The sequence below is a fragment of the Calonectris borealis genome, chromosome Z (genome assembly GCF_964195595.1).
Source record: "Calonectris borealis chromosome Z, bCalBor7.hap1.2, whole genome shotgun sequence".
NCBI classification, from domain to species: domain Eukaryota; kingdom Metazoa; phylum Chordata; class Aves; order Procellariiformes; family Procellariidae; genus Calonectris; species Calonectris borealis.
The window spans coordinates 37372645-37398182 of record NC_134352.1 but is presented as its reverse complement, the minus strand read 5'-3'; the positions used below and the strand labels follow the sequence as shown (position 1 = coordinate 37398182).

General features: G+C 40.9%; 1 protein-coding gene across 1 annotated transcript in view; it reads right to left on the bottom strand.

Moving 5' to 3' along the window:
- Positions 1-798: 798 nt before the first annotated feature.
- Positions 799-25538, bottom strand: part of ROR2 (receptor tyrosine kinase like orphan receptor 2) — a 155017-nt gene continuing 130277 nt past the window's right edge. Inside the window, 5 exon segments of the mRNA XM_075136610.1 lie at positions 799-2527; positions 4199-4401; positions 6043-6288; positions 8552-8866; positions 12287-12414. Of these exon segments, the coding sequence (XP_074992711.1) occupies positions 1085-2527; positions 4199-4401; positions 6043-6288; positions 8552-8866; positions 12287-12414 (2335 nt within the window). The 3' untranslated portion in view covers positions 799-1084.

Sequence of the window (25538 nt, the reverse complement as noted above, 5' to 3'; positions counted from 1 at the left end):
CCAATATGCAATTAAAGTTGGACTGTTAAGTTAGTGCACACCTACAATATCCCCTACAATATCCCCATTTTTGGTTAACAGTGTATTAAGGCTGCTTGCTGCTGAAAATACACAGCAGAGAAGGAATACTTTCATCCACAAATGCAGTCAGACGATCTCATTTGGAAGCTTCTGTCACAGTCATTCATTGGGAATGATGAAAGAAAGCCATCCTCTCTCCTCTCATGTTATTCCACAGGATGTTGTGGATGCTATAAGTTTATGTGGGTTCAAAATCATTTGGATAAATTCATGGTAGAAAATTCCATCGAGGGCTATTAAACAGAAAAAAATTCCACTTCTGGCTTGGGAAGTCCCTAAGCCACAAATTGCTGGAGGCTGGGGAAATACCCTGGGGAAATTCTACAAGGGAAATTGCCCTTGCAGTCTTCCCAGGGCAGACATTATCGATGGCCTTTTGAGACATGCTACTGGGCTGGACAGACCCACGGTCTGACTCAGCACAGCCAATTTTATGTTCAGTTTCCTTACTTTTCTGGTTATCGTAATACAAACACGGATCAGTATTCTCAACTTGTTATTTTTTCAGACTCAAAAAGCAAACAACAATCTCGTGTCCATTATATCAAAGAGATAAATACTATAAACTAAGCTGTCCATCACATCCAGGGCACTTCTTTATGCTCAGAGCAATTCTGCAACCATAGTTGAATTCCTTTTTGTGTTATTGGTTTAAGCATAATTCACTAACATTACACTCACATATCATGATATACATGATGTGCAATGCTACTCTGCAATACGTTGCACAGCAACAGTACATAACTGAAAAGCAGCTTCCCTCAAGAACTGTAGGACAGTAAAAAAGATTAAACCCAGCAACTCTATACCATCATATTTGCAAAATCTGATGGTGGCAATGGTCAATAAACCCGGTATATCATTACTGCTGCACTTTACATGGGTGTAGGTTTTTTAGTTTTGTTTCTTTTAGTCAGATCAAAATCACTGCTATTAAGCCTAAGGATCTACAGTCTCCATGCGTGGAAGTGATGTGAAATTCTTAGTAATGAGGCCAAATTCCTTAGGCTTCTGATTGAATTTCTGCTTCGTCCATCTGAAGTGTGTCATTATCGCCCAGCAATTCTGTTTCAGGCACAGAGCCCTCCTCTTCCTCCTCCTCCTGGACGGGATTCTGGGCGATGTCTTCCGTTCCATTGTGCGTGTCATCCGTGCCCTCTGAGAGCAGAGCAGCCCTGTCAGCCACCGACGCATTGGAAGGAGCCGTTGTTACGTAGCCTGTGCTGGTGGATCCACTCCCGCTGTGGTGGGAGCCTGGTTTGGGAATGATCTGGGGAGGCATTTGCTGAGGAGCCATTTGCATTGGAATTTGGACGGGGTAAAAATTTGGCAAGTAAGCGCCGTAGGCAGGCATTGGCTGGTAACCATTGACTGGAATGTAGAGCTGAGGAGGTGGGACCATCGGTCTCATCTGCCCTTTCATTTGTATGAACTGCGGTTGAGGGAAAGCTGGAGTTTTCTGCTTTGGTCCAATGTACCTAGCATTGCTGACATTGCTAACAGGGCTTGTGCTGAGAGAACTTGTTTGCGTCGTGTTGCTTGCCCCAGAGGTTTGCGCTGAGCTGTTGTAATTAGAAAGGTTTCCCCATGTTCTTAGTCTGTTGTGTATATCTTTAAATCTTGGTCTTCTGTTGGGAAATTCATTCCAACACTCCAACATCAAAGTGTATATCCATGTGGGGCAGTCGTCAGGACATGGCAAAACCTGTCGGTTCCTGATCATCTCGATGACATCTTGGTTAGAATAACCACAGTAAGGCTGCAGGCCATAGCTGAAAACTTCCCACAACACAACTCCATATGACCATATATCCGAATCAATAGAAAACTTGCCATACATAATAGCCTCAGGGGACATCCACCGGATAGGAAGAAGGGAATTTCCCATCAGTTTGTAGTAATCAGCAGCGTAAACCTCCCTGAAAAGGCCTAAATCAGATATTTTCACATTCAGTTTATCAAACACCAGTATATTTCTAGTAGCCAAGTCCTTGTGGACAACGTGGTGGCTTGAAAGATATTCCATTCCTGCAGCTATCTGAGTCACAATGTGGAAAAAGTCTGCTGGTTCCAGAGTGGATTTTACTGTCTTGTCATCGTCGGTGCTGCCAACATCCGAATGGGGAGATCTCATAACCAAGAACTCATGGAGGTCACTGTGGGAACAATAACTAAAAATCATGCTTATGGGTTGTTCCTTCGTCACTATTCCCAGCAAACAAACAATGTTTGGGTGCTGTAATCGTGATCTCATCATTGCCTCATGTTTGAATTCCTCCCGAAGAGCCAGTTCTGCTTTGTCTTTAAGTGTCTTGATAGCAACAGCTTGTGTCTGTTCACCTGGTGCTGTACCAAAAAGATGCCCCTTGTAGACTTTGCCAAATCTCTCCTCTCCTAGTTCCTCCATAAACCGCACAGTGGACAGATTGATTTCTTTAAGTTTAGCCTGAAATGAAGTAAAGCAAGTAAGTCAGTAAAAAATCACAATGTCTTCTAAACAACAGAATCTCTTGCTAACAGAAAGTTCCCAGGGGTTAGATGCTCCAAATGGAAGATGCACTGGGCCAAAACAACATTTCAGCTTTTTGTATTTTCACAACAGTATATTGATTTTACAGTTAACCTTGAAATGAGTTATACTATTATCAGAAGTGTAAATTGAATTATGTTGCAAGATGATGAGTATAATTATTTTTAAAAAGGAGCAACCATATTTCCTGCAAGCTAAATGAATAATGGGTTCACAGTAAATCTGGCAAACAATGACGTCTATTAACTGCAGCTGCACTTGCCCTATAGATCTGCCCAGAGGTGCCCACTGGAGATCTGTCAGAAAAGCTGCGGGCACTGGCTGAGGAGATGCAGCCTTGGAGTGAACTGAAACATCCTTCCCAGCAGAACGAAGAACAAAACCTCTCTCTTTCGGTTCTGCAGTAGCAGATATGCTCTTTCTCCTCTGTTGCACTACAGTACACAGTACCCCTGCTAAGAAACCTCGCATTAGCTCTGATAAAGAGGGGGGTGGAAGAGGAGCAGAAGGAAGAAGAAATTTCTTTCTGGTACATAAAGGAAAAGGTGGCAAAGCCAAGAGTGAGAAATCCCCAGAGCCTCCCTCCTGCAGCTGGCAGGGAAAGCAAGGGAGTTCATGGCGGTCATCTAATGGGTCCATCCTGACCAGCATGGGCTGGAGGAGTCCCCGACTGAGCCAAATGCAGCTGGCACAGCTTTACACACAGGGCACCGCAGCAGGAGGGAGCAGGACAGTCTGGAAAGAGGATTTAACAGGTGATTTGGGAACAAGCTCTGATTTTAGTGGCCAACAGACTGTGGACTGGACCAGACAGTTTCCAGCATAGTCCAGACTCAGCCATTAAACCTCCCCCTTATCACACAAAATCAATGCAATTTGTTACAATTTGTGGGTGTATCCTACAAATATTCTACAGTTTCCTGAACAGATGTTGCCAACTGTTCCAAATTGAGCATTGTTTTTTAGAGCTTGCATCTTGTAAATGCTGTGATTAAAAATTCAACATTAGCTCTGAACAGGATTTTAGCTGGAGGTCAGTTAGTTGACCCAGAAAATCGTATGCAGGAGCTGAGATCTGTAGACAGAAGTTCAAAGCCATTTTTGTTTTACCATCCTTTGTGATACACAGCCTTAGAAACATGTTGCACCCCGGCTCAGCTCCCCGCTTGGTGATGGTTCAGAATACCAGCGGACTGAGCCGACAGATTAGACAGGAAACCCCACCGTGGATCCTGCTTTAAACAAGCAAACCGGCTGCGTCATTACCAGGAGCGAAAATGAGCTGCAGGCTGGAGACTGGATCAGAAATAACAACATTTCCAGTCACTGAGACAACAGGCAGAATGGAGGTTGACAGGTAAGGGCAATTGTCATAAAATACTTTGTCCTGAAAGCTGTTGCCAGAGGCCAGGATTCCCAGATACAGCTAGCGAGTGCAAGACCTAGTTTTCACTGAAGTAGGAGGCCAGCACAGTATGAAAATTAGGCCCCTTACAATACAGCTCAATTCGAACATCGCCAGCCTGAGACACTGAAAATCACAACACTTTGGAAATACGTGGCCTAAGCAAATTTTGGAAAAAATACCTGTTTGTGTTGGTTAATGAGTGGCATTTCCATGTCCTGGCTAGGAGATGCCATCAGCTGGCGGCGCTGTGGTGTAGCAGCGGATGCCTTCTGTTTGTTTCTGCACATACAGACCAGGAAGAAAAGGCAGGCGATAACCAGAGGGATAGCTATGCTGGGAACCAGGATGTAGAGGATTCCCATTTTACTGTTGTCACGTGGACCTGTCAGGCACAGAAATATTCGTTGTTTACAACAAGTATTTTTAATGCATTTGATAATAAAGCAAAAAAACCCCAAACAACAAACCACTAGTATGATTATTAATACTATATTTTAAACAAAAAGTAAACTTCTATAGCTTGAAAACAGAAGTCTCCATAATTTTCCATTAAATATTTCAAAGAAGTTTGAATGGACATAGCAACTAGCAGTATGAAGATAAACTAGAAGCCCCACATTCAATGTGTTGACTGTAACAGTATGTGGTTTATTTCACTTCACTTTTGAGGCTTCCAGTCCTGCGGAAACTGCAGGACATAGACCAGAGTATCATTGCATTATCTTGTTCAGGGGATAAAAAACAAGTGAGTAGTTTTCGTCAAAGTATATAAAGCAGTGAGCTCAATGTGATAAACTGCAGCACAACATTGCAGTCTGGCTTTCTCGCCCAGCTTCACCCATTTCATCAGCACTTTGCCCACTTTTTACCTCCACTGGTACTACCTCTGCCCAGAATAAAATAAATCTCACTTCTCACTGGCAGAGATATTATTTGTTCTGTACTTAATAGAATTAAAGTGCTTTTATTTTACCACATGAAAAAGCCATCAATACACTTAATAAGGCTGTTCTGGAACCCTCCTAAAATACTTTTTTCTTGATACTTAGAAACTTAAGAAAAGCATAATGATGTCCAAAATGTTCATTGGAACTGCCTGGGATGCTTTCTGCAATCCGTGGTTTTGCTATTTGTAGCTACTGCTTTCACCACAACCACATCCCAGTGTTATCTTTACACCATGTTACATGCAACGTAGAAATTTATTATAAATGTCAAATCACGTTATTGTAAAAAAGTGAAGTAACTAAGAAATGTTATATCAATTTTGAGCACTCTTAAATATCCAGGCAGTCTGTAACTTTTATGGCTTCCATGATACATCTGTTGCTGCTGGAAACATGCTTTTCTTCCTAATGAAGCACAGTATTAAATTGCTTTGTCATGTCCAAAGACTGTTAACACTGTAACAGCTCTAGAATGAAGGCTGTACCAATACAGGGAAGTGAGTGGGACAGTATTAAGGTGAGAGAGCTGTGCTTCTTATTTTTGCTATCAGTCGTGCAGTACAGAGCCACCAGCAGATAGTGTAGGACTTTTCTGATAAGATCATCTGTTTTATGACATCTCTGCTTCTGCACTTCACGTGGTTTCCTTCCGACCAAGCATGGTGCTACATCTCCCTCTACAGGATCTGAAAATCCTTGCTGCCTGCAAGATGCCGTACAGAGCAAAAGCAATATACCATTGAGTAGCGTGAGCAAACCAATCACATACAGGTGATAAGTACATCAAGTCTGGCATTTGGCCAGTTAGAATACAAACTGCAGCAGTATCGTTAATTATTATCTCTGCCTAAGCACCTGGTACATAATTAAAAAGTGTCACAATATCTCAGTTACAAGCTCTGATCCCCAGAAAATATTAAACGCCTACAACACAAAACAAGGGTGCCACATTACAGCAAGTGAAACATTGGAAAGCATAACCCTCTTAAGTGAATTGTACTTGTAAAAATAGGGAACATTCAAAATTACACAGGATTCAGGACAGTAGTAGGGGAAAAAAGAAAGAGAATACATACTACAAGAAGGTATGTCACACAGTTCCATGCGTACGTTTTTATTCTTTGTAAAACACCAGGGCCCATCCATCTGACCTCCAGGATTTCGGCAATACGCATGTCCTCCACCTAGCTCTGGAAACTGTGTGCTTGTCAGATCGTGGCTGTGGGGACTCTGGGAGTCCCAGAGTTGGCAAGTGTGGCCAGACTTGGTAACGCTGACGGTCCCTCTGTAGTCTGCTCCAGAACCATTGTAGCACTGATGATCTGTAAAACAGAGTTTGACAAAACGTTGCAAATAACAAAACAATCAACGGCCAGCAAGACCAAAAGGGTTGAAGTGCATAGACCACGTATGCAAAAGGTACTTGAATTTAGGTACTTCAGGGTTTAAACGAAAGCTGTGGGTTTTGAAATTTCAGTTCTGCAAGTATCTGTTCTCTTACACCCAGTTATTTCTGGATTCTGCCCTGGAGTGTCTCAACTTTACGGCTGTACACACCAACACTTGAATGCAAGTTGATTCTAACGAGCATGTATGGACCTTTAGATACAGGACAAGATAAGCTAACCTAAATTAAAGATATGAGTTTCACTTCAGGAAAAGTCTTCAGATGCCAACGGTGTAAACTTCCCGCCACTTTTATTTCTCATAATCTTCCTGTCTTCCTCACACTGCTCACTTCCTAGACAATTTAGTACTGCATTTTCTAACACCTTTTGCCATTTTTTCCTTCTTTTCTTCCTTAGAAAGAAGGGATTCAGGCTTTTCTTCTCTTTAGATACATCACTTCTGTATCTGCTGAACTCCTATCTTTATTCTCTCTCTGTTTTCTGCTATCCTCTCTTCATACTTTTTGAGTGCTTGTCTCCCATATGTATCACCTGAACTGAATCATGCATTTTTCTGTATGTTTGCAACATTTCCTTCTCCATTTTTCCGAATCCCCCTTCCCAGCCGTCAGGAATCCAGCTCTCTCAAAGCCCTTCCCCCAAATGCCCAGGGTACTCACACCGCAGCTATTCCACCAGAGGAGCACTGCTGGCTCTGAGGGTCACGGACTACTTTTGCCAGACTTTTTGTTGTTTTTATTCTCATTCCATTTGCTCAATACCTCTTCCCTGGCTGATTTGTCTCTGTCATCATTTTGTCAGTTATTTTTGCTTCTCAGCTACACTAGATTATTGCCTTACCAGCACACAGCTAGTCTTCCATGCCCACCATGATCCCTGCTCCTAACTGTGGGTTTCAGACAATGGATATTGTCGTAGTTCAACCTGGCAGGCAGCCAAATACCATGCAGCCGCTCGCTCACCCCAGTGGGGTGGGGAGAGAATCGGAAGGGTGAGAGTGAGAAAAACTTATGGGTTGAGATTAAGATAGTTTAATAGAACAGAAAAGATAAAATAATAATAATAATAATAATAATAATAATAGAATATACAAAATAAGTGATGCATAATGCAATTTCTCACCACCCGCATTGACCGATAACCAAGTAACGATCGCTACTTCCTGGAACACGCCTACGATTCATATATTGAGCATGATGTCACATGGTATGGAATACCCCATTGGCCAGCTGGGCTAGCTATCCTGGCTGTGCTCCCTCCCAGTCTAGCAGAGGACAGTTGTCCTTGACAAGGTACTCAGCAACAACTGAAAACATCAGTGTGTTATCAACATTCTTCTCATACTAAATCCAAAACACAGCACTAGGAAGAAATTTAACTCTATCCCAGCCGAAACCAGGACAGATATTCAGAATAATCTTATCACACTTTGAACTTCAACCATCTTTAGTCTCTTGGAGCTTCCTTGTTGAACATTGTAGGGGGTGGGGAGTAATTCCTAGGAAACGGAGTAGGCAGAAAAATTGTCAGCAAATAATTACTGACAAGGAAACAGCCCGTCTACTCCTGGATGCAAATATAAATTCATGGAAGTGAGATCAATGTTTTCACCCATCCTGTGTGGGTGTGGAAAGACAATTACACTCCATGCTCGATTTACATAATTAATATTCTTGTGGATTTCCATATAGAAAGAATGAATGTTAAATGTTTAATTTCTTAACAGGTTTTTCCAGTGAGGCTTCCACAGTCTATCTGAGGTTTCTTGATAGGTAAACAGAACTCACAAATAGCTATATGGGGGACTCATCCAGAAAGGCAATGACTGAGCCAGAGGTGGGGGCAGGTATGTGGGAAGGGAAGCCTGCAACACACGGCTGCCCCTCACAAATCTGAGTCAAATCAGTTGTGTGAACACAGAGTTTTATAGCCCAGGGTGGTTGATATAACTCTTTTCAGTACTAAGCAGTATCCTTTCAACTTTCTTGCCATCCTAACTGTACCTTACAACAGTGCAAGATTATGGTCAGTATTAACATATAAGAAGAAGTAGCGTCCAGTATAGCGGTACTTTCTTTACAAAAAGAATGACTGATAAAATATTGTCGTCTTTCAGACCCAACCTGAGGAAGCAACAAACCCTACTTTTTCCCAGTGATGAAACACCCAGACTTACATCGGCTGAGTCTCTCCACAGGGATCCCGATCCTTATGCAGTTGGCAGCTTCCAAGGTGTCAGGTCGTGGGAGATCCTCACACTTAGGCAACTGTAGCTGCATCAAGATGAGGGGGTTTGATCTAGCGATGTTATACTCCTGCCTACAGAGATCGTTCTCCAGAACTTCACATTCATCCCGGCACAGCTCCCGCGGCTTAGGGGTCCGAGAGCGCTCGTCACACAGGGGAAACACAAAGTGGCAGAAGGATGGTATAGCGAACTGTGAGCACTGATCGGACAAATGCGTAGAAGTGCCAATCATAGTAAATGCAGCTGGAAAGGAACAAAAATAGTGCTTAAGTATTAAGTTATGAAAAGCATGAGAAACAATATAATTTTCATGTCATTTGCCTTTTACAGCTTTCATCTTTTCTTGAGGGTCTGAAAGCCTACTGAGCGGCAGGGAAATGAGGTCATTTCTGCTGTAAAGGACAGTTGACAAATGCAGAAAGAAAACCCAGCATCCCCGTGTCCCTCTGACGTGTGCACAGAGCTTGTAGGACTTCAGTTCTTAAGAAGTTACCCAAGTGACCAGCACTGAGCAAACTGTTGGCGCTTGACTAATTTTAACTTGAAAGGATAAAGAGCGAAGACAAGGTACACCTGCCAGGATGCTGACATGTATTTCCAAAGTTCCTAATTAGGTAAAATCTGAATGAGGATCACCTAGCTTCTTCCTCCTGTAGACATCTTGATCAATAAACAAGACAAGTTTTTTTCAAGTTTTGACAGGCAAAAGGAAATGTGCCATTGGTATTTGGGGAGATATTGCTATTATTAGACGTGAGAAGCCTAACAGGTGGCAGTTTTGGGAAAAATGAATGTAATCAATCTCAGCATACTGATCACATTAAGATGAATGTCATCATGAATTAGGAACTTAATGCTCCCCTTCAGCTCTCAGCATCTACACACTAACATTTATCTGAGCGTTTTTTGCACATTGCAAAGAAAAGACAAATGTGCATGTGCATCATGTATCTGGGGATGAATCAAGCTTTAAATGTAGGAACATTCATTCCCACACTGGAAATCATCATTTGTGAGTGAGGCTTGCTAGACTGCACGTTCCACCAATGCACGCTGTAAAAAGACAGGAAATGAGCAGTTCAAGTCATTCAGCAGTCTATTTACAACCTACAAATCGATTCTTTCCCTCTTGTCCTTTCAACCATCTACTTCCTGCTGCCACCTGCTACCAGAGAATCTCCTGTTTCTTCCTAAAAACCGCACATGCAGCAAGCAGCCCCCTCAACTCCAGCCTTTTGTATTCTTTACACCTTTGCTTATTTTAATACAGGAATATTAATACAGGAACATAACCATTTATCAGACACGTAGGGAACATTGCATGCAAGCACGGTACCAGGCCTCAAACAACAGCTGAGACATGTGAAGACTAACATGGAAAAAATGTTAGGAGGAGCAAAGCGGTCACTGTTGGCTATCTGAAACACCACACTAATTTTTGTGATGCCCTTACAGAATTTAGAACGGCATGAGCGAAGAGTGCACAATTCACAATCATGTCCTTATTTTGATGGGAGGCGCAAAAGCCAGCAGGACTGTGTGGTGGCATCTAAGGGTTTTTTTTTTTAGTTATTAAACAGTTATTAAACAGCACAGCAAAGACATGGCTAGCCACACATACCCACAGGTCAGGGGTCAGGTCCATGTACTATATTGGCCTTCCTGTCTTTCAAGTCACGTCTCAAGTTTTTCTCCAGAAACATCCTTCTGTTTTTTTAATAGAAGGCTGCAATTCTCACCTAACCACATGGCCAGGACCGAACAGCACCAGGGTCCATAGAGACAAAAGGAATGTATTTCACACATCGGCACAGCAGGGAAATGAAAATCCAGAATGCAAATTCCTCATAGATGTCGCCTGTAACCTCGTTAAATGTTCTGGGCGTCGGGCGGTAGGTGTCACCGTTTCCCACTCACAGCCTCCCCTGAACGCCCTACAGCTCTGAGCACAAGCTCAGAAAAAACTGAGCCAAAAACTGTGCTTAGGAAGCATGGGCAAAAGTATAAGCAAAATTTTACTAGCAGTTATACAGCAGATTTTTTTTTAACTAACAAGTTACGGCAATTTCAAAAATACCCTGTCATTTGGACAGAGAACGCATAGTCTTGCAATACTTGTTTTACATACAAGAAGACCCGTAAGAACCAAGTATGCTGTGAAATCCTCAGGGTTATTTTGCATAACACATTTGGTATGTCCTTTGGATGTATATAGTTTGAAAATGCCATATTATTAATGGATTATCATTACTGCCTAGGTAAGCACTAGGCAGTTTTACATGGTGGTTCACAGAGTTTTCCTAAAAAAGAATGGTTCCATCAGAAATTCTCCTCAACTCCAGGACAGAGGGTCCCAGCCCCCAGCCTCCAAAATCTAACCGATAATCAGTGGTATTAGGGATCCAGCAGCCAGGTCATGAATGTCCATGTTGTATATTTCATAAACAAGTATAACTTGATCAATAAACACTTTCTGGAAGATATCACAGTTTTTTGGTTGATTTTTTTTTGAAAAGGACATTATGAACCTAATTTAATAGAGTTACAAATTTAATAATTTCAGATAGATGAACATTTCAATATTGCTGAAAAACATCCAAACAGGATAGAGATTATGTCATAGAAAAAAAATGGTATCAATAGTATGTATTAATTAATGACATAATGGTAGAAGAGGCTGGAATTACAACAGAGTACAGGAGAAAGGAGGGAGGGGAATGAGTCGTAACAGCACAAGGGAAGGTCAGCACCTGGATTTTGCCAGTGCCAGAATCTGATCACCGTCTCAAGAACAGAAAAAAACTTGACCTGGATTGCTGGCTTGACAATGAGCCTTTAAGGTAGTATCTTTAAGGAGTCAGAGCTGGCAAGTGAAGTCAAACTCTTTTTGGCAACTAGTTATGTTAAAATAGTAGATTGAATTAGTTAGCCGTATCTGGCCAGATGCAAATAAGCTTCTGCTGGACTGAGTTAATTGGCCATATATTATGATAAAGTTTGCTCTATTCCACGGATTCATTTGCTTGCTCTACTTGTGCACATCACAGTCACAGCTGTTAATGTCAACTAGCTGAGGTCCAGTGAAGAAAACCCATGTTGATGTACAGCCCATTAAAAGTCATTAAGGTTTTGGATGCATGTTTGTGACTCTGTACCAAAACAATGATCAGAGAAAGCATCAGCAGGCGCAGAGCACAGGAAGGTCAACTCTTGTTTTATATAAATCAATGTGAAATCCAGACTCTGCCAGGATTATGCAACAGGGGAGCAAACCCAAGGGAAAAGCGACCATACATTTTTCAAGAAAATAAAAAACCAGTAATTTTTAATTACATCACAAATTGATTTTTTAAAAAATCTTCTATTTGAATCCATCATGCAAAAAGCTTCAGTATAAACTATAAGCTGTTAAAAAGTCAATGCTCTGACATTTACTTAAGGACGTGGAAAAAGCTTCTAGACATGACAGCAGATATTCATCTTCCTTGCTCCAAATTTTGCTAACTGCACAAGTGAGAAACTGGCTCACCTCCTCTAAACCTTAATAGGAGAATGTTTTAGTCACTGACCGATAAAACTGAAGAGGATGATAGCACTATTTACAACTGAATTGGAAACTTTCACGAATGTTTTTTGCCCTGCTACAGAGATGTATAAGCTTACCAGTAATCCGGTTTTCAATTTCCCCTTGCATCTGGAGGGAGTCCACATAAATGGTCCTGTTTCCAATGATTCGTGCACACGCAATTCCCCTGTATGGCTGACAGAACCCATCTTCATGGTAATCTTCTCTGCAAAAGACAGGTTAGGATTTTATAAGCAGAAGTCTAGCTGTCCCCAATGAATTTTTACAAAATATATTCTTATAAAAGGAGAAAACACCAAAAGACTGTAAATCTGAAATTTTTCCATTCACCAGGTGCAACTTTCTCCTCCAATTGTCTCTACACTACCTTAGAAGTACTAATGAGGCACCCTGTAAATAGTTCATTAGAGAAAGAAGTAAAAGAAAGCCCAAGATTAATTTAAAAATCATATGCTAATAATAATGGGATTTGACAGATGAGTCTATTAAAAAGCTGTTAGACAGAGGCAGCAACATAGATCTTGTTACACGTCCCCACGCAGTTTTGGCATCTAGCTGCACCCAGTACAATTAGGCAAAGAGTTGGTTCTCCTCTCCCACCTCTCTCTCCCTTTCTTCATTTCCTGTCATGAACAGCAGAAGAGACCTTGTCAAGCTTTAATTAAAACATGGAATAATTTTGAACTCTGAATTAGGTAAACAGAATAAAAAGTAATGAAGTTTTTAACCTCTTTTCCTCTTCTCTCTAGTCAGAGTCAATGCCAAATTCCTCTTCCAACATGCATTTTAATGCATTTTTTTCAGTTCAGTGAGGTTTTGGGCCAAATTTTACTCCCTTACATCAACATAAATATTTTGGCATAAAAGCACTAGCCTAAAGGCTCAGTGATTCAACACATCATCCCCAAGGCCCCAGTAAATAATATAGAGCTGATCTGTACATCGTAACTGTCTAAGCACTGAAAAAGGGCTTCAGAGTGGGAGTGCTCTCAGAGTTAACATCCAGTATGCCGTGTGTTTCCTCTGGCATGGCACAGCTCCGTGCTAGGATTCACTAGCCTGATGGATTCACATCACGTCATTCACTGCATGATGGACCAAAAAAGGCATAAAACATAATCTAGAAAACCATGAGTCCAGAGTAATCCTAGGACACCCAAAAGTTTAATCAGCTTTTGTAACTAAACAGTCAGTTCAAAAGGCTGAGGTACCTCTCCTGTACCAGCGATTTTGGAAGTATTACTTCAATACTATTCCGCGTTTTGCACTTTATTTTCCTTGGATATCAATACCTGTTTTGATCACCCATGTTTCCACTTCTCTTACAAATAGCTTCAGCCTTCCTTAGCATGCCACATGAGCAGGACAAAAGTGTCAATGAATACATGTACAACCACGTAACTTCAGCTGGGCCAAATCAGGACCAAAACTGCTGCCTGACAACAGCTAGCCATGATGAGCACATCACCCAGCACCTACGCAGTGCCGAGTGCGGCCCGTTATTTCCGATATCTTATTCTGCCTTAGGAACCTCTTTTCATTTTTCCTCTGCTGTGTCTCCCTGTTAAAGCTCATCTTTCAGGGAAATGTTACCACTATTTCTTAAAGTACAAACTTTTCAGCAGTGTAAGGTTAGCCAGTAGTTAGCCAGTGTAGACAAAAGTTGGAACAATCGATCACCACTCGAGCAGCATCTCTCCCTTTCTTCCCAGAAAGACTTAACAGGACCCGATCCATCACACAGCTGCTAGGTAAACCATGGTGATACGAAGTGTTTCACGCAGTTTTTGTCCAGATCTGGCCTTTATTTCCTGTAACAGTGTCATTGTTAAATACTCACAAAGCAACATTTTGTCTACAAACTCTGAAACAAGTTCTGCTTCCACAAAGATATGTAAGTTTTTGATTATGGTGGACAAAGTAAAGGAGGAGTCTTTCAGGATCAATTAATTCCTGCAGTGAAATTCTTTCACTCTCATAACAAAACCTCTAATTTTGCAACAATTGCATCATGCCTGCAGGGACAAAAATATCAAAGCATTTTGTCTGTGCCTGTTTTATGATCCTTGACCACCTCAGTAGGAAGTCAGCAATTCCCACAAGGAGCTGAATGAATATGAAACCCCTATTTGACCTCCTTCTCAAGAGTAAATTCATACCCCTATCCTGCAGAACAAAGTCTGCAATGTATCATCTAACTGAAACTGTACCTCACACTTCAACTCTCAGTACAGGGGTCTCTTGCCAGCACACACTCAAAAAAAATCTATAAAAAATAGTACTCCAAACAGCTTGGGTTTGGTGACAAAAGCAGTGTGATCTCTTACTTAGCTCAGTTTATTTATTTCTGTCAAGAACTTCTAAATACAGCTTACATACTATATATACACACATATGCTCCCCTCTCTCATGTTATAGTCAACTGCTGATTAAACTAAACTGGATATGACCATTACCATGGATGCAAGCAAAAGTAAACAGTAACCTGATGTCAGATAGTCTGACAGAAGCTGGGCTGTTATTCTACATGCATCTTCGTCAGGTCAGGCAGCTCAGTGAATACAGTTTGGCTAGCACTAGTGATCGAGGGGACAAAATTACATCAGTCTTCTCACGAAAATAGTTGATTTCAACAAAGCTGCAGAAGTGGCAGCACTTATAGTCTCCTTACAGATTACCCTTTCGCTCGGCTACACGTACACTCGGCACATGGCAAAACATCCGCAGCAAAAAGCAAGCTGGGGGCAATCTGATAAAACAGTGCAGGAGCGGCGTCATGCTCAGTTCAAACAGGAGTCTTTGGAACCATGTGTGGCTTTGATTCATGCTCCAAACCATATGCCAGGAATTCAGTTGCTGATCAGAGCAAGAGTTAAAAGCTGCTGAAAATAGGCAGAAATACTGACTCTTCAATTTCCTGCTGCTTGAGCTGCAAAGTCTGCTCTGATCAAGAACCCTGGTAAGGGCAGAAATCTGACTCCGCAAGAGGAATCCAGAAGAGTTCAAATTGTTCCACTTGCAGAAATCTTACAAGCTAATTGCCATAGGTACTTTCATAGCTTTGTTCTTTATTGTTTCTTTCTGAATATTTCAAGATGCCATTACCTTTTCTCACTAGTGATTTTCTTCCACTTTTATGTAACTATTTTTTTTTACAAAACAGAGTCAGGAACATCCTAAGTGTTGACCTTCTTTTTTCACCTTTGCTGGAGGCCAGTCTCAAAGACAACGCATCTAGACCATGAATTTTCTCAGCACTCAGCTACAGTGGAGGTAAGGTATGTTGTCCTACTGAGAGAACTCTCCTCCCAGCTACTTGTCAGATGTTTGACAGGACTTTGGATTTAAAAATAAAATCTTAAAGAATCTGACTGAACAGATCCTCTATTCCTAAAACTCCAACTTCCATTTCTTAGGATGAATGCTATTAGTTTTCCAGGCCCATAAGGTGATCTGCTGCCAGAACAATAAAGTTAAGAACTAGCCTTTCTAATATAAAGCTAAAACAGGAGAACCTTTTCTTTTGGGCATGCACAAATAAAATCAAAACACTGATATCACTTTTATGTACAACACGGGGTGTCTCTAAGATTGACCACGCTTACCAGGTCTGGAAACATCTTGAAGAACCAAGCACTGATAAGACATTTACAAGTTCCTTATCACACATGCACTGCACTGCCTGATTAAACACAGTCTGCCTTCATGTTTGTGGATGTAGTCTGTATGAAATGGAGAATTAACCAAACAAGCAATGTAGAAGAAAAATGTGGGTTCAGTGGTACTGTGCCAGTTGAATCTCCTCCCACTGACTGAAACCATAACTTCCAGGGACATCTGGGTCTATAAAGGAAGCCCTGGAAGAACCAGGTGCTTCTGAATAGCAATAAAACCCAGCATGCACGTACAGGAATCTCTGTAGGTGGAGGTCATGTAAGACTTCCATAAGGTAGATATTTCCTCTAGAAGTATATGAAGAGATTCCTAGGCGTACTGCATGTGCTGCAAAAACATACTGAACATCGCCAACCCCACCCTTGCATTAAGCATTACTTTAATTTCACATGTGACACAGGAAGAACACTAAACAAAAGACTACAAAAGAAAATACCTAGGAATCAAAGAGGTTTTTCTTAATGGAAAATCTGAAATGCTGAAAGAATACATCTGGGTGCAATACACTGTATGTTATCTATGTAACACAATCTATTGTATGTAACTGTCACAGCTGAACCGTCCAGAGGGCATATGAAACAAAAAAGCCCCGGTAAATAAAAGGCAATCGTGGAAACTCTGTTCAATACTAAAATCACCCTGTGAAGCACATAAGTCTGATGAGAGCTTTCAGTATGTATTTGGTGCCCACGAAAACACAGTGAGTGCAGACCTAGTGGTTTTGCTGAAAAATAGAGAAAACACATGAAGGCATAACAATCTTCAGCGAGGATTCATGAAGGGAATTCTGAAAGCAGAGTTGGGAGGTATTAGATATTTATTTGCTAATAAGATACCTTCTTCTGATTGCATCCCACAAACTTAACTTACAAAGACAACAGAAACTTGTAAATCTATTTTCCTGAAAATGGAAGAGACACAACACTCTGCATCAGAAAGAAACTCAGAAATCCTCCAGAAAACTTAGAAAGAAAAACTTTTTGATTGAATACATTAAAAAACCCAACAAATTTAATAATACCCTACCAACCTACCCTTGTAATAAAATGAAAAAAAAATGTTATTTAAAATTATTATTTGAGAAAAATATATTTTAATACATTCAAATAATAAATTTATAAGTTATTTGGAGGGATACATCCTCAGCTTACATTCTACCAAAGTAAACAATACTAAGCCAATTCATAGAATATAACAGGATATTCCAGAGGTTAGTTTTTTAAAAGATAGTAGAAACTTTTTTACAGCAGTTTCCCACAAGCAAACTAAGTGCACTTAAAGTTTCCTATAAATTTTCCCACAACAAATAATGAACCTGAAGATTTGACCCTCTTTTATATTTACCAGGGATTAAACAGCTTTTAATTAAAAACTCTTAAATACTAAGAGAGGATGTTAGGACTCCCCCTCATTTTCCATTACAAGCGGAGTGGCAAAGCAAGGAAAAATGCACAGAAAACCACAGTTAGACAGTGATAGACGAAGGAAAGGACGAATGATTCATGTCATCCTATTTGCTATGGGTAGAGAAATACAACATTTGGTATACCGTCACTCGTCTTGTGGGAAAGTCTCAGGTTTTGATAGCTATGGATTGAAAACTGATGGCAGAAGCTGTGTAAAGAGGATGATTATAATCAACTGTAAGATCAGAGGGAAAAGGACAGGAATCATATTTCAGATTACGAGTTTACTTAGCCCAAGGTGTGGCTACCTCATAAACATAAAGCACACAAGGTAAATGATCCGCAATACAAAAAAATTAAAGGCATAAAGGGTTTATGTTTAATCAAAGAGAGGCAAACCACTCCGACTTGTGGGAAGGGCAGTATAAAGGGCTGCAGTAAAAAATCAGGAATTTCTGTTTTTAATATACATATGTATTCATGGTTTGTTTATAGCGTATCTCAAAATCAGGACCTCTTATAATCTGGCACCACAGCCCTTGTAATTTGTTACCCTTACTCTTGACACATATCATATCATAGTGCTGCAGAGCGAACTGAACTCACAAGGGGATCACTTTTCGATGGCTAAAATGAGTCTCCAAATATTCACTCCCTCCCACAGAAACAGGTCACAGAGAAGATCTGAGAGAAGAGAAACATACTACCCTTGTCATATGCTGTATCACATCTATAAAATTTGCCTCTTGTCAAAAACATAGTGAATCTATATTAATGTTACTATAGAAAAAAACTTGGTACTTTCCAGTCAGGTTTGTATATTTATCTTTCAGGGAAAATATCAAATAAAACACTCAATTTCTTGTTTCACCATGACTTAAAATTTGTCGGGAGTGTTGTCTTTTAAAGTAAGAATTACAATAGGCTATAAAATTGCTTCTTCTCACAGGCCTCCTGTTGTGCACACGAGATCAACGGAAGTTTTACTACTGACATTCAAGGCAACAGGACTGGTGTATAAATATTTGATGGAGGAAGAGAATGGGATTTTTCAAAACCAGTATTGCCTGAACTATTACTATTCATCCATTGAAAAGGGCTGGGCTAATGCCAGGTGCTCCTGACATCGCCCATAACTTCTGCCCATAGGCAGAAATTCAGTAACACACACAAATGGGTTGGAGGTTTTAGTGAACTTTCCAAAAACCAGGTGTACAGGAAAAACTCAAAAAAAAAAAACCAAACCCACAAACCATAAAACACCAAAAAACCCACACCTGCACATCTGTGTCCTGCCTGCTGAAGCCAGGAAGCGGAAGGATGGCAGGGACAACTTCACTGCTGCATCAGGCCCCTGCCTGGATGGAGGCACCCTGCGCCCACGTCACGGGAGAAGGGCGCAGGCTTCCTGCCCTACCTGTTTCCATGCTCTGAACAAACAGTTTCATTCTCTGTCCAAAGGTTTATCTGCAAATAACCCACCTTTCCGGCACATAAAATCATTTGTTTGCACATCTTCAGCCACGTCTAAAGATCAGCGCTCTTGGGATATCAGAAAATACCCGCTGAAGTAGTTAACACCCCAAAGAGAGACTTCACTAACATACAAGAGGGATGTAAAAACTTTTCCCATGCACTAAAGGTATGTAATAAATAGTATCAGAAAAGAAGGGGAGTCTAGTGTTAAAAAGTCAAAAACTAACAGGCAGGAGAATTTGTATAAATAGTCATAGCTCAGTTGAAGTCAATGGGCCTATGACAATTTACACTCACCAGGGATATGGTCCGTGAATTCTCCTACCAGATGCTCAACAACAGACCCCAAAAGCAAGATTTCCTTACATCTAGCATACAACTTAGATAAACATTAACAAATAATGTTGGGTTTGTGTGCTTTTTATGTGAAAAGTAGCACATAACAGAATCCCTAAAAAAATGTACTTAAAGTCACATTTACTGAATAGACCAATTGTGCTGCGTTTGATTTGAATGTTTATCTGCTAGTTCCTAAAAAGATATATTGTGAACTGAAACTTCACTATGTCTAAGATCAGTAAAAATTAACAGTTGATCTTCACTCTACTGATTCTACTAAATGATGAATTTGTTAATGTTAATCATAGGATTTGAGAGACCATTTTAAGCCAGGTAATAGACAGAGCAATTCATTGAAATGTCACTAGTAAAAACACAGGTGCAAATGGACTTAGTGTTTGTGACAAACTAGAGAAAAGTAAAGTTGTTTGTGAAACAGCAACTTGTAGACAACAACCTTATTTTTAGCTTAGTGCAATTATTTCTACAACGGATTATAAAATCAGTATTTTTAAACAAAAAACTCAGGCTCCAAAGTCTGTCTCTATTATATTTAAACATATATTCTGATGTTACCATGAAAGGAGGATGCTTTTAATGCAAGGTATTTAAAAAGCATTTAAACGCAAGAAAGAGGGAGGACATCAATAGGTTTTAAGCATATGCCTTCATTGAATCATGAACCAAATTATTCTCCTCACTAGGCATTGCCTTAAGTGGGTGTCAGCACTCCTAGCTGAGCTGTGTCCTTGCTAAAAGATACCACATTCAATTATTTCAGTGGATAAAATCAACGGAAAATGGTACTGCCTTCCTTCCTTTCACAGAATCACCCTCCATCACTCCTACAACAAGCAAAACACACAGCCCTCACTAGCAAAGATGTAGGAAAAAACCAAACATATAAAACTCGGGCAGGATGTTCATTAGGTAACACTACATGATGCTATGGTTTGACAGTATCACAGGCATGCACATATTTATTATTGCTTTACATATTCAGAAAAGGTTTCAGCGTACCAAAAACCGTTGCTGTTCCCAAGTACAGTAATTACATACCGAAGTATAGACATGGGTGGCAGGATGGCGCTTACTACAGTAACCTGAGTAAAACAGTCAAAGAAGCAAAGCTAAACAAGGACATCTACGTCCCAAATTTTTTGCAAGGAACAGAGGATTGTCCCTGAAGGTATAACCAGCCGTAATCATCTGATTACCACATGTAACTTCAAACAGATGATCTAATATTACTTCTACCTAGAAACTGTCTCTTTCAATTCACTCAGATGACATTTTTGTAACTTCTCCCCCTGCTTTCATAGGTGACAGCATGTTGGGATGAAATCTTGAAATCAGATGAGTCAGCTGCCAATCCAAGGAAGGCTGCAGGTCTGTTTTGCTGAGTGTCAGATATTTTTAAGAGAAATATCTCTGTTACAACCAGACTTACTGAAGAATTGGGAAAAAAAAACCCTTTAAAAAACTAATTTCAACATATGGGAACACGGACCTGGCCATGCGGTGTTCCAGCTTCTCGCTCACCAAAGAAATCATTATGAGTCTCCCTCCCCATCCCTTTTTTTAAGGCACGTTATCCCTCTCAGTGTGTTACGACTGTCTAATAAATTGTCTCCCTCTGACATCCCCAAGGAAAAACAGCAGGAAAAACATGCCTCTGAAGAGCCTCTCACAAGCAGCTCCCTATTCCCCCCACTGTCAGAGGAAAGCAAAATTCTTCTTCGCTTTGATCATTCCTCCTCCTGCCATGCCACCCTGAGTAAGTACACACAGGTCAGCTCCAAAAAGGTCCTGGAAGAGCCCACCAGCTGAAAATGTCATTATAATTGCTGCTGTATCCAGGTAGCAATAAAACTGGTAGGGGGCATCCCAGGCAGCCCAGGGAGGGCTTCAGCAGTGGGGCTGCCCGTGCCTTGGGGGCAGGGGACGGAGGGCTCCACCGGGGCTGCTGTGCTACGCTGAAGGAGGGAAGCGACTGAGAGGGAAGAGCTAAAAGGCCATGTCGGCTGCCCGCGGTGATGGCAAGGCCATCAAGGGGAGAAAGAAGGAGCAAAGGGCAGCTTTGACGTCTGTGATGCCATAGGAGGGAGGGAGGGATATCGGGTCTCATCAAGGGGGCTGGGCTGGGGATAGGGGTCCCTTCTCACGCCTGGGAGTGGGTGAGAGAAGGACAGCCCACTCCCGCCGAGCTGCTCCGGCCTTGCCTAGCGCAACCCTCATCCTACTCCATAAAAGCCACCAGGGATAAGCAGGGTATAATAAATTCTTTTTTATTTTTAAATCGTTAAAGTTTTCAGGTAGATATTCATGCATTCTGATTTATGTATACAGGCAGATTTTAAGCACAAATAGAAATTTTACATTATTGTTCAGTTCATAAAAATCCATTGATGGAATTTTATACGTATGCCAAGAAGACAGGTAGGAGGTAGAAAGTCTTGAGAGAAAAGAAGACTAAGAAAGCATGGTCAAAAATAGCCAGTTATATAAATCCAGAGAGAAGCGAGGGTTACAAGAAAGGCAAAGGAATAATTTAAAACAAAAAAAGAAATTCCATGGAAGTGCCTCAAGCTTTCTGTTTTGGGTCTTTTCTTGAATGATGGGAAATATAAGTTTTCTGCAAAGTGCTTCCTAGCTTTTTAGTAGAGGTTAAAAAGTTAAGACACTTTTCTAAAAAATTGGTTAAAAACCATAATTAATTAAAAACTGTTTCCAAATTAAAAATGTTTTAACTGACCATGCCATTAAAAATGTGATCACTTATGAAACTATCTGAGCCAAAGAAAAAATGAAAATAACTGTACTTGTATAACATTTTTCTTCTTTCTTCTTTTTTTTTTTTTTAACATAACAAAGGTGGCTTTTCTATTTCAGCTACACAGACATTAGACATCTGATGGCAGAGAGGTTTGTAAAACAGCCAGAAATTATCTGCATCAGCTATAAATTGGTTATATAATTATATGTACATGCAAGTGTTCATATTTAAAGTCTTTCACGGAACATTTTTATTAAAACTACAGAAACATCTAATATTTATAACCATATAATACTAAAGTGTCAGTTTCACAGTAATTTTTCCAGTCTCAAGGAAAAATTAGCATATTCCATTTATTGGAAAACCCCAGCACCAACTAAATCACTTCTTTAAAAACTTCTAAGCAACAATACGAAACACTTGTTAACTTCTCTGTTACTTTTTATGGATAAAATATGAACTATTTATCTAGGCAATGTTGCAGAAAGTTACAGTTTGTGAATACTTCCCAACAGTTAGAGGCTGTTTTCATAGCTGCTCTTAACTTTGTAGAACTTACTTGAGCTGAAATTTTCCACAGTCCAAAGCTAATTTTGTGGGGTTTGTTTTTTTTTTTACTTCAAAAGAAATGGTTCAGGTGGTTCAAAAAATGAGGTAAGAGAAAATTATCATTTTTGTCTTTAGAAAAAAAAAAAAAAAAGAATCCAAAACAAAACCACTACCAGGAAAAGGAACTGCCATTTGGTTGTGATGCTATCGTGTTCCCTTGCTATTGAGCAGACACCTGAGACTTGCTGGAACATACCTTTTGCTGTTCCCATGAAACACTACCCAAATTTGTCCAACCTTTACGTCATTTCCATCTTCATGTGCTCAGCCCAGCCTGCGAGAATGTAGCTGATACATTCTCCAAATACCCTGTCTACAGCAAGCTTTGCAGACATGTGTGAGAAAATAAAACTGCTTGGCACTCTTGTCAGGGCTAGCGCCTAAGGTTAATTGAGGCAATGGTATGAGGAGTTTGCTGAGGGCCCGGGGGGCCCTGGGGGCTATGGAAGTGGGAGGAAGAGGCAGGTCAGGGATAAAGGGCCTACCACCAGGAGAGCACACGGTCCTCCAAAATCTGGAGCAAAACCTAATGGTTTTTGTGTCTCACCATTTCTTTCTGTCAATAGATGAGTAAGTATGTGACTCCTCTTCTGGGCTGGTCTTCTATACTGAAGACAGCAGTCTATTATTAGCGCTATCTGCCTGTCGGCTGGCTCCAGCCACTGAAGTCTGGGTGGTATGGCTAAGGAATCCAGAACTCATGAAATAATTCTGGTGTGTCATCATAATTTCACATAATAGGATTGTTGATTTTTTCCAAATTAGGAAAATTAGCTTTTTCTGCACAGGAAATTCTATGCCAGTTTCAATCAAAGCCTCTGGAGTTCCCAAGAATTAAAAATAAACAGACACTCTTCTACTTCAGCCAGTGGAAGAGGGTAGAAATGAACAACCTTTGGCCCTGCAGCTACCCTTTGTTGGGGCTGGGGGCACAGCACCCTGAATCACCCAAAACTGCTGGGAGGCCCGGGTATCCATCCAGCCTTCATGTAATCTCAAATAATAATTTCCCCTTAATTTTCTTCCTTTGGACTTAAAACCACTTACTGAATGTTTATCAGACCTCATTTCCAACACTTCTCTCTTCTTTTTTTTCTCTATGTATAACCAATTAATAGCTGAATGTCACATTTTTTCATTTAAATCTTCCCACAATATAATAGCGGATACTGCATTGTATCTCAGGCAAAGCAAAACAGCTCACATTCCAAAGTCAGAGTTATAATTTATTTTCAGATGCCACACACATGATGCTACACAAATATTATTAGCTTGATAGGCTATGAGTAGCAATTGTACCAGCACCACAGCTCCATAAATTAATCTAATCGGGCTTAACATTAATAAACTCTTCATGAATCAAAACATGTAGAAAACTCAGTTAGGAAATCAAATGCTTCTCCAAGTTTGGCATGTCAGCATTTAGTTCCTAATGCTTGAAAACTAAGATCCTGTATATATTGATATATCTGTCAGTCTGAATGACAGAAAATTTAAAAGTACGGTGACCACCCACTGCACATTCTTGCTGGAGTGCCCGAGTCTTGGAACTATTGACTTTGTAATACATTTTTGCTTTTCGCTCTTCTCCTCAATCTAATGCTGAAATAAAAAATACGCAGCTAAACTTCGTTACCCACTAAGGTTGTCTTTTCCACATTAATTGCCAAACACAGTACGAACATGCTACCTTGCAGCTACCAACAATAAATGGGGAATATCACCACAGCAGCTCAGAGTCAAAAAGCCGCTACAGTTTTAACTTTGTTAACACAGCGCACTCACAAGCATGCCTTTGTTCTAAGTTTCAGATTCCTGTATAATTAAGCAGATCTTACAGTTAAGAATATGTTTTTATGTAACATGTAATATTTTACGGTTGGACTTGAAGATCTTAAGGGTCTTTTCCTACCTGAATGGTTCTATGATTTTATGTAATATACTATAATCTATTACAGAAGAAAGTAAAAAGACAGTCTGCACTCCTCCTGTTGAAAGATAGAAGATTTGTCCTGTGCAAAACAGTATTTTCTTATACTGCTTGCTGCTGAGACAGACTCTTCTTTGAAGGAAAGACAGACTCTTTCTATTTTGGGGATTGGGGTAACATTGCATGTGTTCCTTGGGGAGGTATATGGTGCGCTGGGTGAAGAACTGGCTGAAGGGCAGGGTTCAAGGAGTTGTAGTGAATAGGGCTACATCTGGTTGGTGGCCAGTCACCAGCAGTGCTCCGCAGGGCTCAGTTCCAGGGCCAATTCTGTGCAATATTTTTATCAACGATCCGGAGGCAGGAGTTGAATGCACAGTCGGTGAGTTTGCTGATGATACTAAACTGGGAGGTGCTGTTGATTCTCTTGAGGGACAATAGGCCTTGCAGAGGGATATGGGTAGATTGGAGCATTGGCCAGTCATCTATGGCAAGAAATTTAACAAGAACAAATGACAGCTTCTGCACCTGGGACGGAGAAACGCCAGACACAAGTATAAATTGGGAGAGGAGTGGCTGGAGAGCAGCCCTGCAGAAAGGGACCTGGGAATGCTGGTTGACGCTAAGCTCACTAGGAGCCAGCAGTATGCCCTGGCAGCCAGGAGGACAAACCGCATCCTGGGGTGCGTCAGACACAGCATAGCCAGCCGGTCAAGAGAGGTGATTATCCTGTATTTAGCATTAGTGCGGCCTTACCTTGAGAACTGTATGCAGTTCTGGGCCCCACAATTTAAGAAGGATGTTAAGGTACTTGAATGCATCCAGAGGAGGGCAAAAAAACTGGTGAAGGGACTGGAACGCATGTCCTGTGAGGAGCGGCTGAGGACACTGAGTTTGAGTAGTTTGGAGAAAAGGAGGCCGAGGGGTGACCTCATTGCTCCCTACAGCTTCCTGAGGAGGGGAAGTGGAGAGGGAGGTGCTGATCTCTTCTCCCTGGGATGCAGCAACACGTGGGGATGGTTCAAAGCTGCATCAGGGGAGGTTTAGACTGGACATTAGGAAACGTTTCTTTATCGAGAGGGTGGTCAGACACTGCAACAGGCTTCCTAGAGAGATGGTCG